Source organism: Bufo gargarizans, chromosome 2, assembly GCF_014858855.1.
Source record: "Bufo gargarizans isolate SCDJY-AF-19 chromosome 2, ASM1485885v1, whole genome shotgun sequence".
In the NCBI taxonomy this organism is placed as follows: Eukaryota; Metazoa; Chordata; class Amphibia; order Anura; family Bufonidae; genus Bufo; species Bufo gargarizans.
In genome coordinates, this window is record NC_058081.1 from 191,958,597 (window position 1) to 191,982,000 (window position 23,404).

At 42.0% G+C, this 23,404-nt stretch overlaps 1 protein-coding gene across 2 annotated transcripts in view; it reads left to right on the plus strand.

The window, feature by feature from the left end:
* VPS13C (vacuolar protein sorting 13 homolog C) overlaps positions 1-23,404 on the plus strand; it is a 355,707-nt gene that overhangs the window by 308,842 nt on the left and 23,461 nt on the right. For both annotated transcript variants that reach the window (XM_044279821.1, XM_044279822.1), the window contains exons 72-79: positions 998-1,137; positions 4,790-4,871; positions 5,012-5,125; positions 5,302-5,377; positions 5,545-5,708; positions 10,698-10,743; positions 11,114-11,237; positions 18,317-18,431. In XM_044279821.1, coding sequence (XP_044135756.1) covers positions 998-1,137; positions 4,790-4,871; positions 5,012-5,125; positions 5,302-5,377; positions 5,545-5,708; positions 10,698-10,743; positions 11,114-11,237; positions 18,317-18,431 — 861 coding nt within the window. The remainder of the gene's footprint in view (positions 1-997; positions 1,138-4,789; positions 4,872-5,011; positions 5,126-5,301; positions 5,378-5,544; positions 5,709-10,697; positions 10,744-11,113; positions 11,238-18,316; positions 18,432-23,404) is intronic.

Here is a 23,404-nt window from a genome sequence, read left to right on the forward strand (position 1 = left end):
TCCACAGCAAAGGCAGGATTGAAGCGCTCACCACGAGGCGTTCATACTATCGTTGGATCCCAAACCAAATCTGGATTTGTCATAAAAGATGATACAGTTCCAGGTTTCCCATTCATGACACCACTGCAAACAAAAGCATTGGTGGCTGGTTGTCAGTGGCAGAACACATAATTGACACCATAACGCCAACTTCCCTTCTGCTAAGTGCATGGAAATGGTCCAGAGACAGGGGTGTGTAATGAAGTTGTCACCTGTGTCTGGAAGGTGGATAACTAAACTGCAGGAGCAGCTTATGCTTGTCAGAGGATCAAATGGTCCTCTCTACTGGTGGTCAGTCTGGGCCGTCTGGAGCCTGTTCACCGTGTGCGCATGCCCTCATGTAACCACTGCTCCCAACACCTCCTAACCGCTAACAGAAATCAATAACCATCCTGCTTCTCGCAGCCCAATAACACACACCCCTCTCAAAACCTGTCAACCGAAAGTCTTTAAGTGTGTTGCAGAGGCATGTCTAGCAGTGAACGATCTCTCAACAAGAGGTACACTACACAAAAGTAGTATCTGAGAGACTTTTTATAGGGCAGCGGGGGGAGCACTTTTAGAACAAGTGTCTAATCAGACCACAAGTGTGATGATTTACATATCTGCCTGAGACATAACTGCATGCACAGTTTTTCAGCAATCTGACATTTCTATCTGGGTACATTATTATTATGTTTTTATCAATGAGTGTATGTCAGTTACTAAGAACCCCAGATGAGCACCGATCAGCACCCACAGGGGTTGTCACCCCGTTTCCTAGACTCCTGATTGGTAAATCTATTTGTGCAATGATTTATTTGTAAGTCTCAGTTGTTTCAGAACAAAACAGATTGCTCTTCCCTATGAGAACTTAACAGAGAAGGACATATAAAGACGTAGCGTCGTCTTCTGGTTTTACCGGTGATTTTCTTTTTAATCAATAATTTGTTTGCTGTGTAATGCATTTTTTTTATAGCTACATTTGAGCCTCTCGCTGGGATCTGGAGGAGAAAAGTCAGACAAAGAGGATAATGAAATTGTTGCCATCAGCTCAATCAACCTCCTTTTAAAAAGCATTGGAGCTACTCTTACTGATGTGGATGATCTCATTTTCAAGTAAATTTTCTATTTTTGTTCACTACAATTGGGTGGGGTTAACATGGGGTAAGACCACATATAGTGTCCCCTGGGCATCCAAGAACCACGCCGACATGCAGTTTTATCACAGATCGGCAACCTTTCAAATTGATTCTTAAAGGGGTATTGCCATCTGAGACAATGGGGGCATATCGCTAGGATATGCCCCCATTGTCTGGGACGCACACCTACGTTGAGAACGGATCTGGGAGAGTCGTGGCTGGAGGACCCTGGGGTCTGGCCAGCACCAAGCACTCTCCCCATAGAAGTGGATGGAAGTGCACCGCGATTGCATGGTCACTGCTCATATTCATTTCTATGGGGCTGACAGAAATAACCGAGCCAGTGCTCAGCTACAGTGGGATGCGAAAGTTTGGGCAACCTTGTTAATCATCATGATTTTCCTGTATAAATCGTTGGTTGTTACGATAAAAAATGTCAGTTAAATATATCATATAGGAGACACACACAGTGATATTTGAGAAGTAAAATGAAGTTTATTGGATTTACAGAAAGTGTGCTATAATTGTTTAAACAAAATTAGGCAGGTGCTTAAATTTGGGCACCACAAAAAATAAATGAAATCAATATTTAGTAGATCCTCCTTTTGCAGAAATTACAGCCTCTAAACGCTTCCTGTAGGTTCCAATGAGAGTCTGGATTCTGGTTGAAGGTATTTTGGACCATTCCTCTTTACAAAACATCTTTAGTTCATTCAGGTTTGATGGCTTCCGAGCATGGACAGCTCTCTTTAAGTCACACCACAGATTTATATTCAGGTCTGGGGACGGAGATGGCCATTCCAGAACGTTGTACTTGTTCCTCTGCATAAATGCCTTAGTGGATTTTGAGCAGTGTTTAGGGTCGTTGTCTTGTTGAAAGATCCAGCCCCGGCGCAGCTTCAGCTTTGTCACTGATTCCTGGACATTGGTCTCCAGAATCTGCTGATACTGAGTGGAATCAATGCGTCCCTCAACTTTGACAAGATTCCCAGTCCCTGCACTGGCCACACAGCCCCACAGCATGATGGAACCACCACCATATTTTACTGTGTAGGTAGCAGGTGTTTTTCTTGAAATGCTGTGTTCTTTTTCCTCCATGCATAATACCCCTTGTTATGGCCAAATAACTAAATTTTAGTTTCATCAGTCCACAGCACCTTATTCCAAAATGAAGCTGGCTTGTCCAAATGTCCTTTAGCCCACCTCAAGCAGCACTTTTTGTGCTGTGGGCGGAGAAAAGGCTTCCTCTGCATCACTCTCGCATACAGCATCTACTTGTGTAAAGTGCGCCGAATGGTTGAACGATGCACAGTGACTCCATCTGCAGCAAGATGATGCTGTAGGTCTTTGGTGCTGGTCTGTAGGTTGACTGACTGTTCTCACCATTCGTCGCTTCTGTCTATCTGAGATTTTTCTTGGTCTGCCACTTCGAGCCTTAACTTGAACTGAGCCTGTGGTCTTCCATTTCCTCAATATGTTCCTAGCTGTGGAAGCAGACAGCTGAAATCTCTGAGACAGCTTTCTGTATCCTTCCCCTAAACCATGATGGTGAACAATCTTTGTCTTCAGGTCATTTGAGAGTTGTTTTGAGACCCCCATGTTGCTACTCTTCAGAGAAAAGTAAAAGAGGAGGGAAACTTTGACCCCCTTAAATACTCCTTCTCATAATTGGATTCACCTGTGTATGTAGGTCAGGGGTCACTGAGCTTACCAAGCCAATTTGAGTTCCAATAATTAGCTCTAAAGCTTTGGGAATCAATAAAATGACAACAGTGCCCAAATTTATGCACCTGCCTAATTTTGTTTAAACAATTATAGCACACTTTCTGTAAATCCAATAAACTTCATTTCACTTCTCAAATATCACTGTGTGTGTCTCCTATATGATATATTTAACTATTTTTTATCGTAACAACCAACGATTTATACAGGAAAATCATGACGATTAACAAGGTTGCCCAAACTTTCGCATCCCACTGTATTTTCGGCGACCCCATAGGAATGAATGGAGGGCAGCTGCGCATGTGCAGTGCGCCCTCCACAACGTTCAGGCCTTCGTTCTCAGTGTAGGGACCCGCATCAGACAATGGGGGCATATCCTAGCCATATGCCCCCATTGTCTGAGATGGGAAAACCCCTTTAATGGCCACATGTTTGAGGGTAAAACTACTGTTTACCTGCAAAATCATACGCACATTAACAGTCAGTTTGAAAACAGTTCTCATTTGCAGTAAATTCTCATGTCGGAGCCGTGTTTAACCAAACTGCTGCCACTTTGTGTGGCCTAACTCACATCTGTTCTGTTTTAGAGGGGAAAATTCTGTTTTATTCACTATTTAAATGTGAATCTTGATGCTAAAAATTAAATATTTTAGCAGGACTTAAAAACTGATATTACATCCAGGAAGTGCCACTTCTTCCAACTTCACCTGTAGAAGTTGCTTATAGCAATCAATCTAGGCTGTTTTTGCACTTCCATTTATTAGCTCTGGTAGAGAACAGCCTGCTGGAGCTCTCTGGATCTGGCATTGCCGAATGTTACTTAAGTGGCCGCTGGCCCCATTCACTGATGGGGCCCATCGGTGATTCGGCTGCTACCCAGCAAATGTAGCAGGATTCGACCAGAAAAAAACACTACACGCACGTTGAATCAGTTTTTTCTGCAATTGCATTCAATGTGTGCATTTTTCCATCTGGATTTGTATCCGGTGTTCTGTCAGAAAACTTTACCTCGTCAGATTCCCTTACCCCATGTGACTTCCAGGGGGTGTGCGCCTCTGCGCAAGCGCAGTACCAGGGCATGGGTAAGGTAAAATTACAGTGAGCGTTGACTCATGGACGCACGCACAGACACTGATCCTGATCAAAGCCAGCCAGCAATGAATCTGAAGCGCGCTGTGTAGTGAGGGTAAGGAAATTTTACAATCCGCACATGCGAAGTGTGAGGTTAAGGAGATTTAACAAGACAAAAGACCGTCAGATCTCCTTACCCCTGAGAGCGCACGCGCGGTGTCCGTGCATGCGTCCATGAGTCAACGCTCACTGTAACTTTACCTTACCCATGCCCTGGTACTGCGCTTGCACGGAGGCACACACCCCCGGAAGTCACCTGGGGTAAGGGAATCTGACGAAGGTAAGGTTTTCTGACAGAACACCGGATTGCTTGTGTTTTTCCCGTGCGGGAAGAAAATTTGAAGAATAACACTTGTTCCAAATGCCTTCGGTTTTTCACGTAAACCACATTCACTTGAATGGAGACAGAGCTGCATGAAAAACGCACAATATAGAACATGCTGCAATCTTTCCTTAACTCAAAGATACTCATGTACACAAGCCCTTTCAAATTAATTTTTTCAATTTTAGGATTTAATCAAATAATGAGTTATGAATATCTTTTTTCCGCTCAATACTGCAGTACCTACAGCCACAGGTATAGGTCTTTTACCTGCTATCAAATTTACTTTAATGACTTACTATAGAAAAATAGTATAACATTTCTGTATCCTGTGAATTGCACCCCAGCAGTGTGCTATGCCAAATCTGAAATGCACTGTAGCCTTTAGTTATTCTGGATGTAAGATATTAATATACAGTATGCTTCAAATGTCTTGTTTTGTTCTTGACGGCAGGCTGGCTTGCTTTGAAGTAAGGTACAAGTTCTACAAGCGGGATCAGCTTATGAAACTTGTTGTCCGACACTACAGCGAGCAGGTGAGACACAACAACATACGGTACATCAGAACAGTCTCATTTTAATTTACATTACCGTAAATAGAATGGAAAACTTTTTTAGGTTTGCAGTTGGTCACGTATTCTCATCCACTGATACAGAATTTTTTTTTTTCTTGCAGTTCTTAAAGCAGCTTTATGTCCTTGTCTTAGGCCTCGATGTCTTGGGAAACCCCTTTGGGCTAATAAGAGGACTATCAGAAGGAGTGGAGGCTTTCTTCTATGAACCCTTCCAAGTAGGCTCTTTAAAATAGTATTTTTTTTGTATTTGTAGATAAGAAATACACTGGATTATGTAACTCTTGCAATAGTTCAATAATACAATGTGGTTTAGCTTGAAATATTGGAAATTCATTCTGATTAACCCTATTCAAGCCTCCTCAGCTTTAAAGCTAAATTGTATATTCTGCAGGGCGCAGTGCAAGGTCCTGAGGAGTTTGCAGAGGGCTTGGTGATTGGTGTGAAGAGCCTCCTTGGGCATACAGTAGGTGAGTTATGCTTTGCACTACCTCTTCAATGGAATAAGCAGGCATTTATTTTGGAATAATGGATTTTGTTTGGGTTTTCTTTTCTGTTGGAACATGTACAAAAAGATTTCTAGCGGATTCTTTCGTGTAGTCCACTTCATCAAATAAACCCCAATCTCTGCACACAGGAGGAGCCGCTGGAGTTGTTTCACGCATCACTGGGTCAGTGGGCAAGGGACTGGCTGCCATCACCATGGATAAAGAATATCAGCAAAAGAGGCGAGAAGAAATGGGCAGACAGCCAAAGGATTTTGGAGACAGCCTGGCCAAGGGAGGCAAAGGATTTTTACGGGTAAGCATTGTAGAAATATTAAATAGAAGCTGGCCCAGCAATCAGCTGATTGCTGCAGATTCACGTCTCTAACAACTGCTGGCGGAAGACATGTCTGACCATACATTTTGCTAGAGGGATAACATAGCAATACATGCTGGCTCATTGAAAGTAATGGCCGACTATGTTATGCATTGTACAGACTGAGTCCACTGGAGCAAGAAGCTATTTTTACATGGCAGCTCTATTCTAGTGAATGAGTCATCAGCATGCTTGCTCATAAAAATCTCTAAAAAGTAGAACGGACATGTTAGGGTCCCATCCGTGGTTTTTATATTATATGCAATTTACATTGTTTGATGTAACCTAAACAAAGTTTTTTATTTTGGGGGGGGGGGGGGGGGGGACAAGGGGGCTTCTGAATAGCAGAAAACTGCCGTTTATATTTTTACTAGGAAGGCAGAAAATATATGAAAATTTATACATAAAAAAGGGAAAATTATGTGTTAGCTAGTTAAAACTAAAACCTATTTTTCCCGCAGTTTCAGTGCAGGCTAAATGTAGAAAGACTTGTAGGCATCAGCTCAGTGCCTATAATAATCCCAAAATATTTCCTTATACATGATGCAGACTCTGCTTATCCATCCCCCCCCCCCCCCTCCTTTTTTCTTAAGCTTTGTAAGGCTATTTCTGAAATATGTCTGGGGTTCATCCCATCACAAACGTCGCAATGTCACAAGATTTATTTCCATCCAGTGTTGAATTAATTTTTCACCAAGATCTTGCATTGATGATGGAGTCTGACTGCTGCGCAAAGCCTTCTCCAGGACATCCCAAAGATTCTCAATGGGGTTAAGGTCTGGACTCTGTGGTGGACAATCCATGTGTGAAAATGATGTCTCATGCTCCCTGAACCACTCTTTCACAATTCGAGCTCGATGAATCCTGGTATTGTCATCTTGGAATATGCCTGTGCCGTCAGGGAAGAACAAATCCATTGATGGAATAACCTGGTCATTCAGTAGGTTCAGGTAGTCAGCTGACCTCACTCTTGGAGCACATACTATGGCTGAACCTAGACCTGACCAACTGCAGCAACCCCAGATCATAGCACTGCCCCCACAGGCTTGTACAGTAGGCACTAGGCATGATGGGTGCATCACTTCATTTGCCTCTCTTCTTAGGCTACTTTCACACTGGCATTTTGGCTTTTCGTTTGTGAGATCCGTTCATGGCTCTCACAAGCGATCCAAAACGGATCAGTTTTGCTCTAATGAATTCTGAATGGAAAAGCATCCGCTCAGAATGTATCAGTTTGCCTCCGTTCTGTCTCCATTCCGCTTTGGAGGCAGACACCAAAACGCTGCTTGCAGCGTTTTGCTGTCCGTCTGATGAAACTGAGCCAAATGGATCTGTTCTGACACGCAATGTAAGTCAATGGGGACGGATCCGTTTTCTATGACACAATCTAACACAATAGAAAACTGATCCGTCCTCCATGGACTTTCAATGGTGTTCAAGACGGATCCGTCTTGGCTATGATAAAGATAATACAAACGGATCCGTTCTGAACGAATGCAGACGGTTGTATTATCTGAACGGATCTATCTGTGCAGATCCATGACGGATCCGCACTAAACACGAGTGTGAAAGTAGCCTTACCCTGATGCACCCATCACTCTGGAACAGGGTAAATCTGGACTCATCAGACCACATGACCTTCTTCCATTGCTCCAGAGTCCAATCTTTATGCTCCCTAGCAAAGTGAAGCCTTTTTTTCTGGTTTGCCTCACTGATTAGTGGTTTTCTTACGGCTACACAGCTGTTCAGTCCCAATCCTTGAGTTCCCTTCGCATTGTGTGTGTGGAAATGCTCTTACTTTCACTATTAAACATAGCCCTGAGTTCTACTGTTGTTGTTCTTCGATTTGATTTCACCAAACGTTTAAGTGATTGCCGATTACAATCATTCAGGATTATTTTTTTTTGCCACATTTCTTCCTCTAATACGATGGGTCCCCACTATCCTTCCAGTTTTTAATAATGCGTTGGACAGTTCTTAACCCAATTTTAGTAGTTTCTGCAATTTCCTTAGATGTTTTCTCAGTTTGATGCATGCCAATGATTTGACCCTTCTCAAACAGATGCACATCTTTTTCACGACCCTGAGATGTGTCTTTCGACATGGTTGTTTAAGGAATGAGAAGCAACTCATTGCACCAGTTGGGGTTAAATAACTTATTGCCAGCTGAAAGATAATCGCCCATGCAGTAATTATCCAATAGGAGGCTCATAACTATTTGCTTAGTTAAATCCCGGTGGCGACTTTTTTTTTGGACAGGCAGTGTATATCAGCATGGGAAAAGGAGCTCTCCGTCACCTTTTCAGACTCTGAAATTAGGCAGATCTATAAATTCTCCATGGGACCCTCGAGCTGCATTATTTTGCAACAGACCACCTATAAACTGGTTAGTAGGTGCTATAAGACCCCTGGTCTTGAACAGCATTGGCCCTACTATACCGGCCACTTGCTGGAGATGTAGGGTAGACGCTGGCCCATACCTCCATGTTTAGTGGGAATGCCCAGTACTCAGGCATTTCTGGACTGGGGTGCGGGAGGTCATCTCTAGACTTTGTCCAGCAGCCCCCCCCCCCCCCGACTTCCACAGTTATAACCTCACACCACCACCTGCGACAACCTATAACAAACCCCTATGGCCCCACTTTACTAGAAACAAACTGCACCCCCCATATCCCATTGGATACATAAAATAGGACAGGTTGCAAGACTGGAGGAACTATGCTCACTCGCAAGATTTCCACACAATAAATATAAGCTTATCCGAGCTCCTTGGAAGACCTTCGCACAGACTGCAGAGATTCTACCATGCTTGTCCACATAGGGATGAGTAGTGTTCACACTTACCCACAACAATCACTGCAAATTCGAGATTGAGACCGATATCATCTCTATGACTTCGGTCCTGGCACATTCCATCTCGCCACTTCATCCAAGCTATATGTTATGTTTTTCCTTATTGTATTTTCCACTTCTAATATATATATGTCGGCTTTTGCGCAAGCTGTGTTACTGATGTTGCGAGCTATATGTTACTTCGCTCTTATTACATACACAACGCCCATAACGTCGCATGGGCCTCTGAGTAACAATTGCGACTTTCTCCTAATTTGTTCCTGCCTCATGCTGTTTCATTGTATGAGCGTATGTTACAATTTGATGTGAAAATCGAATGAAAAAACTCTCATGCCGGCTATATGTCCACTCATTGTAGACAAATAGCATAATTTTCAGTTTTTATATGTTGTAATTTTACTTTATTGTGTATTCTGCATTTCATTTCGGAAGTTAACTTGCTTGTACCAGTAATGTTCCACTTGCAGAACTAAATAGTTTGCTATGTTGATGGTGATTGAAACCCACTCCTGCACACCCACACATGACCTTACCAGACTATTACTTCATGAAACAATTTAGGGTACTTTCACACTTGTGTTGTGAGGATCCGGCAGGCAGTTCCGTTGCATTGACATTCCGGATCCGTCTCTCCGGTGTCATCCGGAAAAACAGATCCGGTATTCATCCAGGAAACCGGATCCGGTTTTCTCGAACACATGGTACGGCATTAATACATTTCAATGGAAATTAATGCAAGTGTTACGGAATTTTGGCCGGACAAAATACCGCAGCATGCTGCGGTATTTTCTCCAGCCAAATACCGTAAGAGGGAGGACATCCTGATCCATACTGAACGGAATGCTTTCTATTCAGAATGCATTAGGATAAAACTGTATTGAGCCCCCAGGACGGAACTCAATACTGGAAAAGAATAACGTTAGTGTGAAAGTACCCTTAGCTGTTACTTTGTTCGTTTCCTTCTCTACTTTTTTTTTCAGCCATAAGGTATCATAACATATCTTTAGTTCCTAAGCTAAAAATATTTGACTCTGAATGCATGGTCGCAAAAAGTACGGTATGTTCTTAAATTTAATTTAGAAAAGCTTGCTGAGAATGTACATGAAAATAGCAAGTGCACCATCACATGCCGAAAATATTTGTGTAAAAGTTGCAGCCAACCTTTCTTGGGTTAAAGTGGTTAATCAAGACTAAACTTCAGAGTAGCTGGACCCACGCTTGGATTCAAACTTACCAGGTCCCCACCGCTGGATTCTGGCGGCATTGCTCCACAGCCACCTCGGCAGGTCTCTGCTCTCTAGGAATTAACTTCCTGTTGACAATCACCAGTGATTGGCTGCAATGGTCTCATGGCCCCTGTCAACCAGAATCCCAAAGACCCGGAACCTGTGAAGGTAGCCATGGAACAATGCAGCCAGAATCAAGCGGATGGGTACAGGTAAGTATGAACCCCACCATGGGTCCAGCCACTCTGAAGAGGTCTGTTAAGGTTTAGTCTTGGATAACCCGTTTAACTTTACAACTGAAAACCCAGCTAGTTAATACTAGTTTTTTATTGGGTATTCCCATCTCATGGCATATTGTTTGGATATTCCATCACTTTATGAAAATGGGGTTCCAAACTCTGAGACCGATCATGAAAATAAAGGAGTTGATTCAGGGCTGCAGCCCCTTCACGGTCTTTCCCAGCACAGCTATGCTGTTGGCCAGTCCACTGAGCATGGCGCTGCAGTTGACCCCATTCTCCTAATAGGAGCCGTGCTGCAGTTCCCCTTGCACAGTAAGAGGCCAGAGCATATGCAGGTATTTTCATTATCAGGATCAGTAAGGGCCCCAATGGTCAGACCCCCATGATCGTTAAGTAATTGCAAATCCTAGTGAGAGGGAATATCTCTTAATCCATTTCTTGCTAAGGACATATCTATCCTGGCAAGGAAGGACTTCAGGAGCTAAGGATATATATGATGCATCCTAGTTATAAATGGATCTAGGCTGAGATACTATAGCCCGAAGTGGGAGCTTCTGTATCATTGTAAGGTGGTGCTACATGCAATGAAATCTCGGTCTCTCTTTTAGGGTGTAGTGGGAGGAGTGACTGGAATAATTACAAAGCCAGTGGAAGGTAAGCACCAGATACTTTTTTTTTTTTCATATAGATTTAGATAAGAATAAATGGCATCATTAAGGCATTGCAGATCATGGTGAAAACTTGACATGCTGTGAGAAGAGAAGACTTGTATACTGAACAGCTTACATTAGCCATCATTTACTTGCTGTAATTCCTTATAGACTTCAGGAATGTTTGCTATATACCCAGTGCACAGAAGGAATGTTTTCACAAGAAGTAATTTGGTGATTATTCATCTTAATCCATTGATTGATTTGTGACTTCCTCTCAAGAAGGAATGCAGGCTTCATCGTCAACTGTTTTTATAGCTGGAATCTATACAGTATTGATGCTAGAAAATAACTTTCAGTATTATTCTTCACAGGAGCCAAGAAAGAGGGAGCTGCTGGGTTCTTCAAAGGAATAGGAAAAGGACTTGTAGGTGTTGTGGCAAGGCCTACAGGTGGAATTATTGACATGGCAAGCAGCACCTTCCAGGGAATACAGAGGTACGAATGTTCCAAGGAAGTGGATTCTGTGCAGAAGCACGCGCATCGCTGATTTTACAGCAAATTCCAATACTCCAGTAGTATACAATGCATAAAATAAGTATTTTTAATTCTTTCTGCTCGTGAATAGCATGAAAATGAAACCACTTCATAAATATCCCATAACTCTTGCCATAAATGCTCAGAATCAAGTCATTTGCAATTTTGCATCAGTTCTGCCCTTTAATAAGAATTGCTTGGCATGCTTATCTATGCTGTCTGATCGTCCATTCCTATGTTCATTTTGTGCATTACACTTTCCCAAGATATTAACAGCAACTGACCCTGCAAAGAATATAGACTATTGTGGCGGTTTATTGTTAAGAACCTCTCAGAACGATATTTCAGTCTACGTTATATTGGACAGATTGTTGAATGCCCATAGAAACCATTCAGATTCCACCTTTCATTTTTCAAAGCTCCGTGAATAACAAGACCAGTATTCATTTTCTTGATAAATCTCCCATATATATACATCGCTGAAATTGATCATAGTAACATTAGTGCTGCAGAATCACTGACTTCATGAAAAGAGAACAAAAATGTGTCTTGGTGCCATAGAGAGAAAACTAAACAATACTAAAATAATAATAAAGGCTAGATGAATATTGGCAATATAATACACACAGGCAAGCAATGATGCAGTTTGCTGTGATATTTATTAATGAAACAGGCCCCAACCACTCCAGTATGGGGAGGATACAAAGAAAGTTCAGACTCTATTGATTCCCAGAGGGGGTCTCCTTGGGGTGCACAATCTAGTTTTGTTCTCTAGTCTTCTATGCAGTCACTCACAGACCCTATGCCCCTAGACCATGCAACATTTGTAATACTGGCTGTGGGCTGGGGCTCCCTAACGACACCTGATTAACACTTATGGCAATACTATATACTTACAGTTGCACTTAAAGGGACACTGACAGGCCCAAAAAGCATATTTAGGTATATATATGACAGTACAGGTCATATAAAGTGTATTAGAATCTAAGTATCCCCCCTGTCCACCTTATAAATACAGTAAAAAGAAGTTATATAACCTGCTTTCATCGTGTTCAATCTGCCCAAGGGGCGGTGTTTCATCTCAACTTGCGCCCAGCCAGCCTCGCCACAACTGCCGTTTGAAGCGCCGCCCAGCTAATCAATATTCACTTCGCTGGGTGGCTACTAGTGTCTCCGGCCATCTTCAGCGCATGCGCCCGGCACCCTCACTGGCCGGGATCGCATCGCGCCTGCGCACAGTCTGATTCCCAGAGGCCGATGCAGCCTCTGCTTAATGCTCATGCGCCGAGCACAGCAGCACTTCAGAGTAGCCGCCCAGGAAAGTGAATATTGATTAGCTGGGCGGCGCTTCAAACGGCAGTTGTGGCGAGGCTGGCTGGGCAGATTGAACACGATGAAAGCAGGTTATAAAACTTCTTTTTACTGTATTTTTAAGGTGGACAGGGGGGATACTTAGATGATTCTAATACACTTTATATGACCCGTACTGTCATATATATACCTAAATATGCTTTTTGGGCCTGTCAGTGTCCCTTTAAATTCACACATCCTTCGCAGACCTTTACAAAGTGAAGTCCTTAAAGAAGAATGCCCATTTTTATTTTCATGAACGTCTCCCTTGGAACTGAATATACCTGTGATGTCATATAGTTTCATATTTAGGTGCTAGAGAGAAGAAACACAACACTGCATGCCTTGGTACAGCCATTTAAACCAAAGAAGAACAGGATCTCATTTTATATATTTTTTGCAATTTGAAATTAATAGTGGCGTTCATGATTCTTTTGATAAAAGTTTTTAGGACTGTTGGGTCAACAACCCAATGTAACTCATTTATATTAACCCTTTAAGGACCAATGACGTAGCTGTATGTCATGGGTCCGATCCCTAAACATGGCGCCCGCTCTCGCATGCAGCGGGCACCTTAGCCGCTTGGTTTCTGCTATTATAAATAGTAGAGACCCGCGGAATATGTATGCCATCAGCCATAAGGCTGATCGCATACATCTTACCTTTCATATGCCGTGGTCAAATGTGACTACGGCATCTGCGCACTTCCGGTCCGGTAACAGCGTTTCCCGGCTGAGATCGGGGGACCTGTTGAGCTAATTGACCAGAGGCTCAAGCAGGCTTCATAGTCAATTAGATGTACAGTACAAACCAAAAGTTTGGACACACCTTCTCATTCAAAGAGTTTTCTTTATTTTCATGACTATGAAAATTGTAGATTCACACTGAAGGCATCAAAACTATGAATTAACACATGTGGAATTATATACATAACAAAAAAGTGTGAAACAACTGAAAATATGTAATATTCTAGGTTCTTCAAAGTAGCCACCTTTTGCTTTGATTACTGCTTTGCACACTCTTGGCATTCTCTTGATGAGCTTCAAGAGGTAGTCACCTGAAATGGTCTTCCAACAGTCTTGAAGGAGTTCCCAGAGATGCTTAGCACTTGTTGGCCCTTTTGCTTTCACTCTGCGGTCCAGCTCACCCCAAACCATCTTGATTGGGTTCAGGTCTGGTGACTGTAGAGGCCAGGTCATCTGGCGCAGCACCCCATCACTCTCCTTCATAGTCAAATAGCCCTTACACAGCCTGGAGGTGTGTTTGGGGTTATTGTCCTGTTGAAAAATAAATGATGGTCCAACTAAACGCAAACCGGATGGAATAGCATGCCGCTGCAAGATGCTGTGGTAGCCATGCTGGTTCAGTATGCCTTCAATTTTGAATAAATCCCCAACAGTGTCACAGCAATGCACCCCCACACCATCACACCTCCTCCTCCATGCTTCACGGTGGGAACCAGGCATGTAGAGTCCATCCGTTCACCACCTTTTCTGCGTCGCACAAAGACACGGTGGTTGGAACCAAAGATCTCAAATTTGGACTCATCAGACCAAAGCACAGATTTCCACTGGTTTAATGTCCAGTCCTTGTGTTCTTTAGCCCAAACAAGTCTCTTCTGCTTGTTGCCTGTCCTTAGCAGTGGTTTCCTAGCAGATATTCTACCATGAAGACCTGATTCACACTGTCTCCTCTTAACAGTTGTTCTAGAGATATGTCTGCTGCTAGAACTCTGTGTGGCATTGACCTGGTCTCTAATCTGAGCTGCTGTTAACCTGCGATTTCTGAGGCTGGTGACTCGGATGAACTTATCCTCCGCAGCAGAGGTGACTCTTGATCTTCCTTTCCTGGGGCTGTCCGCATGTGAGCCAGTTTCTTTGTAGCGCTTGATGGTTTTTGTGACTGCACTTGGGGACACTTTTTCAAAGTTTTCCCAATTTTTCGGACTGAATGACCTTCATTTCTTAAAGTAATGATGGCCACTCGTTTTTCTTTACTTGGCTGCTTTTTTCTTGCCATAATACAAATTCTAACAGTCTATTCAGTAGGACTATCAGCTGTGTATCCACCTGACTTCTCAACAAGGCAACTGATGGTCCCAACCCCATTTAGAAGTCAAGAAATCCCACTTATTAAACCTGACAGGGCACACCTGTGAAGTGAAAACCATTTCAGGTGACTACCTCTTGGCATTCTCTTGATGAGCTTCAAGAGTGTGCAAAGCAGTAATCAAAGCAAAAGGTGGCTACTTTGAAGAACCTAGAATATGACATATTTTCAGTTGTTTCACACTTTTTTGTTATGTGTATAATTCCACATGTGTTCATTCATAGTTTTGATGCCTTCAGTGTGAATCTACAATTTTCATAGTCATGAAAATAAAGAAAACTCTTTGACTGAGAAGGTGTGTCCAAACTTTTGGTCTGTACTGTATATATCATTACAGGCCACTAGGGGGCAGACTTGTATTGATATAGTGCAACTGAGGTCTTCAGTGATGGCTATTTAGCCATCACTGAATACTATGAGAAGTCGAATGATTTCCAGTTATTGTCACTGGGGAGGTCTTCTCATTTTGATAACACTTCTGTTTTTCTTTTTTCTCCCATACAATGTCTTATTGGTTCACTCATTGCTGCACCTTGACAACTACCACACCTATCTGGCTCCTATGAATGGCTCTGCAAGGCCTATGCAACAGTTCTTTTGGCTATTTCTGTTTACTTATTTTGTGTACATTTATGTACCTTTTCTTCGTTCTCTTTATGCACGTGACTAATCTTTACATATGCAGCAAAAAGGACTTTTATGCAGCATTATGCCGTGAATGTAAAAAAAAAAAAAAACGTATTTTGCACAAAGTGGTGCAAGACTCTTGCTCCATTGATCATATCACTTTTAGTCTGCCGCGTTTGACGCTTGTCAAATTCCATACGCTTGTCAATATTACTACATTTAGAAGGATGCTGCTGGGTTTATTTCTCAGTAAGCAAGCATCCTCTCATGGGCAGCTCTGCTTCTCCTCACTTTGACATTCAGATACTTCTTTCACAGTTCTTTTCTGTATATAATATTATCTCTGGCTGTTTTTTAGACCGTGCAGTCTACTCCTATTACTTATCATCTCTTTCTTATTTCCTGTCTGGTCGATTCCTCTGGAGCTACATTTCTTCTTTGGGACTCTAGTATTCTTTGGAGCTGTCTTCCACTTTTGTAAAAAAAAAAAAAAAAAACATTAAAAGACAAAGATTTTTTTCTTTACAAGCTATAACAAGCACTTATAGACTGATGCCGGAAATTCGTCTCTAGCTGTCGCCTTTAGATTGTGAGCTCTTATGGGCAAGATCCCCTTGTAGCTTTGTATGAAATGACTAAACCTAGTTTGACTGTGCTGTGCTGTAAGTAGTGTCATTATTCTAAACATAGTGGGGGACAGGGGCACGTTGGCCATAGACCTTACAGCAAAATTTCCCGGTGGGCCGATGCCCAGGGGGCCTCCTGAGCCCTTCTCACGGCCGGCCAGAGGAAGTTTCTGGGAATTTATTTTGTGCTGCTGGCAGTATTTTGTGATGGACTGTGGTATTTGGCTCTGATGGGGTGGTATAATGTGCCACAATAGGGTATTGCTGTCCCTGCCTTCCATCAATTTGGACCCGACTACACAACGGAGCAATTTTTAGTATTTTTTTTTTTTCCAGGGCCACTGTAAGTTCCCAGTCTGCCCTTGTTGGGGGAGATCTACTAAGCTAACTGTGCCAGAATTCTGGCTTGATTTGCGCCCAAAAAAATGGTGTGCATCCTTTTCCCCATATTTATTATGTGTTTTAGATTCTTTTTGTGGCTCTTTTGAGAAGGACTTGCACGTATCATAACAGGAAGAGGGTGTAGATTAAAACTTGAGCCACTGTGATAAATCTGGCAGATCTTTAGACTGTCTATTCCAAGCTTCCACTGTCTAGATATTAAATCTACCCCATTGTTGCTTCCGTATAGTATGATTTTAAGGAACGTGGTAGAATATCTTGTATGTTTTAACCATCTCTTAATAAATGCACTGAATTGCATGTGGTGAGCAGGTTTTACTCTAGGTTTGTGTAGTTGAATGAATTGCTACTGGTGTGAAGATGTGTATTCTCTTACGTTCCGCTTACATTCTCAGCTAGACTTAGCCACTTTGTGCATTATCTGTGACCTATCCACCATCAAGAAGCCGACCTGGAGAATATGGTGCTGGCAAATGAACAGCGCCAAATACAGAAAGTTATTTTCATTTAGTGCAACTAAAACCATTCCCCCTTTTACTGTTAAAAATAGCAAATGGCATAAAAGCCAGTTGGTTTTTAGAAATTACATTTTTTCCTTCTAGAAAATCCAGCGCAAAAGGGTATGTTATGATTATTTCAGATCCACTGAGTTCAAAGAAGTGGTGCATGGTGTGTGTGTATATAGTCATCAGAATACAGTGTATTATGTACAATTTCTTACAGTATATAGGATTAATACCACTGTTCTCTTCATACCTGTCAATATCTTGATCTAAAGGTGTCCAGGTTTATAAAAAATGTTTTCTTGAAATAGTCCAACGTCTGTCCATGGATCACAGTTCAACCCCATTCACTAGCATACCCAGCACAGCCCATGGGCAGAAGTGCTGCTGTTTCTGGGAAACATTTCTTCTAGTCTCAGAAATTCCATTTGAATCAATGTCTGTTTTATGGAGAATGAGCTACTTCCAAACAAGCATCTTCCCTTCCCCATGTGTATGTTCCTGATCACATGAGGGACTCTTAAAGGGGTTGTCTCATTTCAGCAAATATAATTTGTTATGTAAAAGAAGTTAATAGAAGACACTTAATAATGTATTGTTATTGTCCATCTTGCTTCCTTTGCTGGCTGGATTAATTTTTCCATCACATTATCACATTATACACTGCTCGTTCCTTGGTTACGACCACCTTGCAATCCATCAGTGGTGGTTGTGTTTGTACACTATAGGAAAAAGTGCCAGCCTATTTGGTGGCCGGGACCGTGAGAGTGCACCTAGGCTAGTGCTTTTAACTATAATGTGCAAGCACGACCACCACTGCTGGACTGCTGGTTGGTTTGTAACCATGGAAGCAAGCAGTGTATAATGTGATGGAAAAATGAATCCAGCCAGCAAAGGAGGCAATATGGACAATCACAATACATTAGCAAGTGGCTTGTAATAACTTCCTCTACATGATAAATGCTTTTTTGCTGAAGTGAGACAACCCCTTTAAGGTGGTGCAGTGTGTCAGAAAGATAATAAAAAGTAAAATTGTATTTAACCCTTAAAGCCTTGTTCAATTATAGTGTAGATATTTAGTCAATGTTTTGAACCATGTATAGTACTCCTAACGTGTAAGGGACTTGCACAGCTCAAGAAGACTATGGATGCCCTTTAACACAAAAGTGCATATTTCTAACCTCTGGAGAGCATTACCCTTCAGTGCCAATACAATGATGTGACCTCTTTCAGCTACATGTAAACTTATGCCATATTCTTCCTAATGTATATTGTTATAGTGAGTGCTATAAGCCTGTATCACTTCTGGGATATTCTTCATTGGCCTAATGTAATTCATCTCAGTGTGTGCATTATATATTGAACTAATATGTGAAATTCTTCTCAGCCCCAATGCTTACACCGTTATTTTTCATATCTCCAGAGTAGCGGAATCTACAGAAGATGTTTCTCCACTTCGCCCTCCTCGTTTTATCCATGAAGACGGGATAATTAGACCTTACGTTCGGAGCGAAGCACAGGGTCTGGACTTGTTTGAGGTAAGCCTTTATGGACTCTCTGGAGTTCTCTTCAATGGACTGAGTAGCTTTCATCCGATAATGGCATGTATTGGCTAAAGATGTAAACTTCATTCATTATTGGCTCTTCCGGGTACTAAATAAGTATGATGGAAGCAGTGGTCACTCTGTCACAGTGCAATGATCAAGAGCAAACATTCACATTTGGCCAGTCATCCGTCTATGGAGACGGTCCTTTCACATACTACAATCTTCCTAGACATACTGTATATCACGTTTAGGGCTCATTCACACGACCATATTTTTTCTCCGCATTCAATACGCATTTTTTTGCCGATCGGATGTGGACCCATTCATTTCATATAATACAGTGAGGAACCGCACTCTATTCAAGTGTGTCACCGGTGCCAATCAAGGGCTTATTAAGCCATTTATCATGAGAATGAAGCATTGAGGCACTCAGGTTCTTTTTGCAATTTAAATGAAATTTATTTCATGAATTAATCTCTGCATCATCCATTCGCCCGTGGTATATATAGGAGCATTAAACAACAGAATATTTCTGACCAAACGTTTCGGTCACGGTGGACCTTCGTCAGTGGTCATATTATCTGAGTGATGTATGGCTGTGTTCTGGGGCGCTGCATCCAGCGCCCCAGAACACAGCCATACATCACTCAGATAATATGACCACTGACGAAGGTCCACCGTGACCGAAACGTTTGGTCAGAAATATTCTGTTGTTTAATGCTCCTATATATACCACGGGCGAATGGATGATGCAGAGATTAATTCATGAAATAAATTTCATTTAAATTGCAAAAAGAACCTGAGTGCCTCAATACTTCATACCCATTCATTTCAGTGATGCCGCAAAACATGCAGACGGCAAACTGTTCTTCCGTTCCGCAGTCCCTCAAAAAAGATGGAACATGTCCTATGACATGTTCTATCTTTTTTGAGGGGCTGCAGAACGGAAGTACAGATGTGGCTGTCAGATTGCTATCATAGGGTCGGCTGTTCCGTTCTGTAAAATGCAGAACCACATGGCCGGTATCTGTGTTTTTGCAGGTCTGCAATTTGCAGACTGCAAAAACGAATATGGTCATTTGAATGAGCCCTGAGGCTGAGGATGTGCCAATTATCAGCAACAAACATTCGTACAAGCACTGGTTCACAATAATTGGCTGTGTAAAGATACCACCGATCCGCCGACAAACAAGAAAATAAGCTCTTTTTTTGTGTGATCACATCTTTAATGCAGCACCACGTGTCGTCAGCACATCCCCCAACTAGTGTGTGCTGCAGACGAATGATGAAACTGTATGGGGTGATCGATCATAATTACGATCGTTCATACCCACACAGCAGCTATGACTGCTGGCAGGGATTGAGAGTTAAAGTTCCTCATTTCTGACCATTCCCTTCTGCGTCTGCCCATGGGTGATCAGCTTAATTAGGTACATATACAATACATACATTTAATCCCATGGATGACCGTGTATAATGTCCTGCAGTAAATGACGAAAAGCCTATCTAACCTTCTTTTCTATGTTCTTTCTTTTTCTCTCTTCCATGCAGCAATTGGAATGAAGGAGAGTAAAATAGATTTTTTTTCTTATCTTCATTCTGAGCCTCATAATTGAATTTGTTGACAATTAGAATACATTAATGCTAAGGACTGAGACTCTTTTCATGCTAAACTTCACTACCTTTGCTTGCACATTTATATTTTACGTTACAAATTAAGTCATTTTGAGACTGATGAACTTTGTTTATATGTAGCATGCACAGAATAACCTAAGATGGGTACAATTTGTAGGCAGTTGCATATTAACTGTGCCATTTTCGTTTGACCACCCTTGGTTGGAATAGACATGTTGTTTTATGTGCCTTTTAATGTACCCTTTGATTACTTGACCTGTATAAGTTCTGGAGCACATTGGCCTGTTCAGCTAGTCCTAATTGTTCATAGTTCTCTGTGATTACGTACTGCATTTTCCATTTAAACAGTGATTAAAGGGGTTTATGTCACTAAGGGTACTTTCACACTAGCGTTAAAGTTTTACGGTATTGAGGTTCGTCCTAGAGGCTCAATACCGGAAAAAAACGCTTCAGTTTTGTCCCCATTCATTGTCAATGGGGACAAAACTGAACTGAACGGAATGCACCAAAATGCGTTCCGTTCAGTGGGTTTCCAGACTGGAGAGAAAACCGCAGCATGCTGCTTTTTTCTTTCCGTCCCTGGGATACGGACTTTCTCTGACACAATAGAAAACGGATCTGTCCTCCATTGACTTTCAGTGGAGTTCAAAACGAATCCAATTGGCAATGAAAAAAAGTTTTAAGATAATGCAATTGGATCTGTTCAAACGGATGCAGACAGTCGTATTATCAGTAACTGAAGCGTTTTTGCTGAACCCTGCCGGATCCAGCAAAAGCGCTAGTGTGAAAGTAGCCTACGACAACATATTTCTACATGACCTGTTGGGGCATTTGGTTCTCAGAGGAAGGTTCCATGCCAGGGGCCCCTTCTATGATGACCGGAGTTCAATGGGTCCTGCTCTTGCAGATCCAGTCTGTCCATATTTTACTATTCGGACCACATTTATTTTATTGCCTAGCATGCATTACCAGATTTGAAAGTGTATGGCTCATATGTGGTTTCATACACCAGACCAACAGGGATCGGTTGTTCACCAGGCCATATAAAAAAAAGTTGTCGTCATGAGACATTCCCTTTTAAGCCCCACCATTGTACTATAGAGTCATACTGAGAAAGATTGCATCTGCGGTACAAAATAGGAAGAGGTGAAACTTTCAGATATGACCTTTTGTATGTCATATTCATTGAGGTGTATTGTTCTTGTAAGTATGTGACCATAGTGAATGGATCCTGTGAGTGATGCATTTTCTTAAAAGAAAAAACATTACAACTAAACATTCCCAACGAATGTTAATTAGTTTTGCCATTTTCCATAATTTGAGGTAAGTTGTCATTGCGATACATAAAAGCGATGAGAAGAAAATATGTGGATTACTAACATTATTTAACCCATTACTAGATGTCCCTTTTACACGACCACTGATTCATATGCTACTTGCCAGTTTGCACCAGACGTTCATGCATGTTTAGCAAGTTTATTACAGCCATTATGATCAATATAGGAGTGTATGAAAATACCATCAAAATGATGTTTCTGAGATGTAGAAAACTATTTAGATATACGTTGATACAATTAAATTGCAGCGATAGATCCCATTTTGCTGTACTTTGAAACATAGAAAGTGCCTATTGTGATTAAAAGGTATGAACCGGATACCCATCATACATTTCTCTCTTGTACAAGTTCTACAGCTCAGGACCGACTGTATGTAAAGGCTGGTGAATGGTAACTCTCTTAAAGCACAAATTTCTATCTAGATGTGCTGGCCTTTTTAAACTCATACGAGTGTGATGGAGTGTTTGAATATGTGAAAATGATTGCTAAAAGTATGCTATACTTGCTGTTTATTGGTATATATTTTGATTTATTGTTAAATATAAAGGTTGACAAGTGAAAAATTCTAAAACTTATACTTGGTGCAGTTCCTTAAATTTTTTAAGATATATGCTTGCTGTCAATGAACGAGAACGTTCTTGTTTACTGTTCAGAGGCCACAAATCGGTACAGGCTTTGTCCTGCTCCCAGCGGAGAAGCTTATACCCAGCAGTGGTCTGCAGACTGATGGGGTTTATTCACATGTCAGTCATATCGTCAAGACCAGTAATGAAGTAAAAAAAGAGAAGTAGGATCTGTCCTTAATACTTTATCTCCTTTTGTCATCCACTACTGATTTTGGCTTCAAAAACTGCATCAGAGAACCTGAATGTGTATCAGCACTCTTAGAGAAATGGTTCCTAATGTGTAAAATGTTTGTTTCTTCGTCAGGCATTGAAAATCTCATGGTATCAGGTGTTAATGGGATTCTAGATGTATAATGTGTGCGGCCTTGACAACATTTGCCTCTTTTAATATACACTCACTGACAAAAAGAAAATAACATGCCCAGATAGAAATGTCAGATTGCTGCAAAACTCCACATGCAGATACATGAATGATTATGATGGGTCATGCCGCAAGAGGGCATAAAAGTGCTTCCTCCGCTGCCCGTTAAAAGGCTCTCAGAGGCTACTTTTGGGTACTGTACCTACTGGTGTTAGATGTTGACTTCTAGACATGCATTTTGCACAGAGAAAAGCAGCATCATTTTGATCGATTGCCCACCATTTGGTCTGTTAGAAGGTGTTGTGAGCAGTGGTTATGTAAGGGCACACGGTGAACAGGCTCTGGACATCCTAGACAGACCACCAATAGAGAGGATCATTTGATCCGCTGACCAGCACAAGCAGCTCCCACAATTTTATTATCCACCATCCAGACACAGGTGGAACCTTCATTACACACCCCTGTCTCTGCCTAGACAATTTCTAGGCACATACTAGAAGGATATTTGGTGTCATGGCACCCATTACATGTCCTGCCATTGACAGACAGCCACCATTGCCTTCCTTTGTAGTGATATCATGAACGAGAAACCTGGACTGCTACAGACTGGAATGTATCACTTTTAACGACCATTCCAGGTTCTGTTTGGGATCCAACAACTATCATACTTGAAGCTTCAGTCCTGCCTTTGCTATGAAGCGACACACTGCTCCAACTGCTGGTGTGCTGATCTGGGAAGCCATCGTATACGACAGTGGGTCACCCCTAGGAGTGATATAAGGGACACTAGCGGCTCAGTGATATGTGCAGGACATACTGCAGCCACGTGTTGCCTCTCATGGCAGGGCTTCCAGTTGGAATTTTTCAGCAGGATAATGCTCGCCCACACACAGCAAGGGTTTCCCCAGGTGAGACACCAGCTTCAGCAATGTAAGTGTGCAGGATCTACAGGTCCAGATGCAACATCTGTGGGCAAATGTGCTGCAGGATACCATACAGAACCTG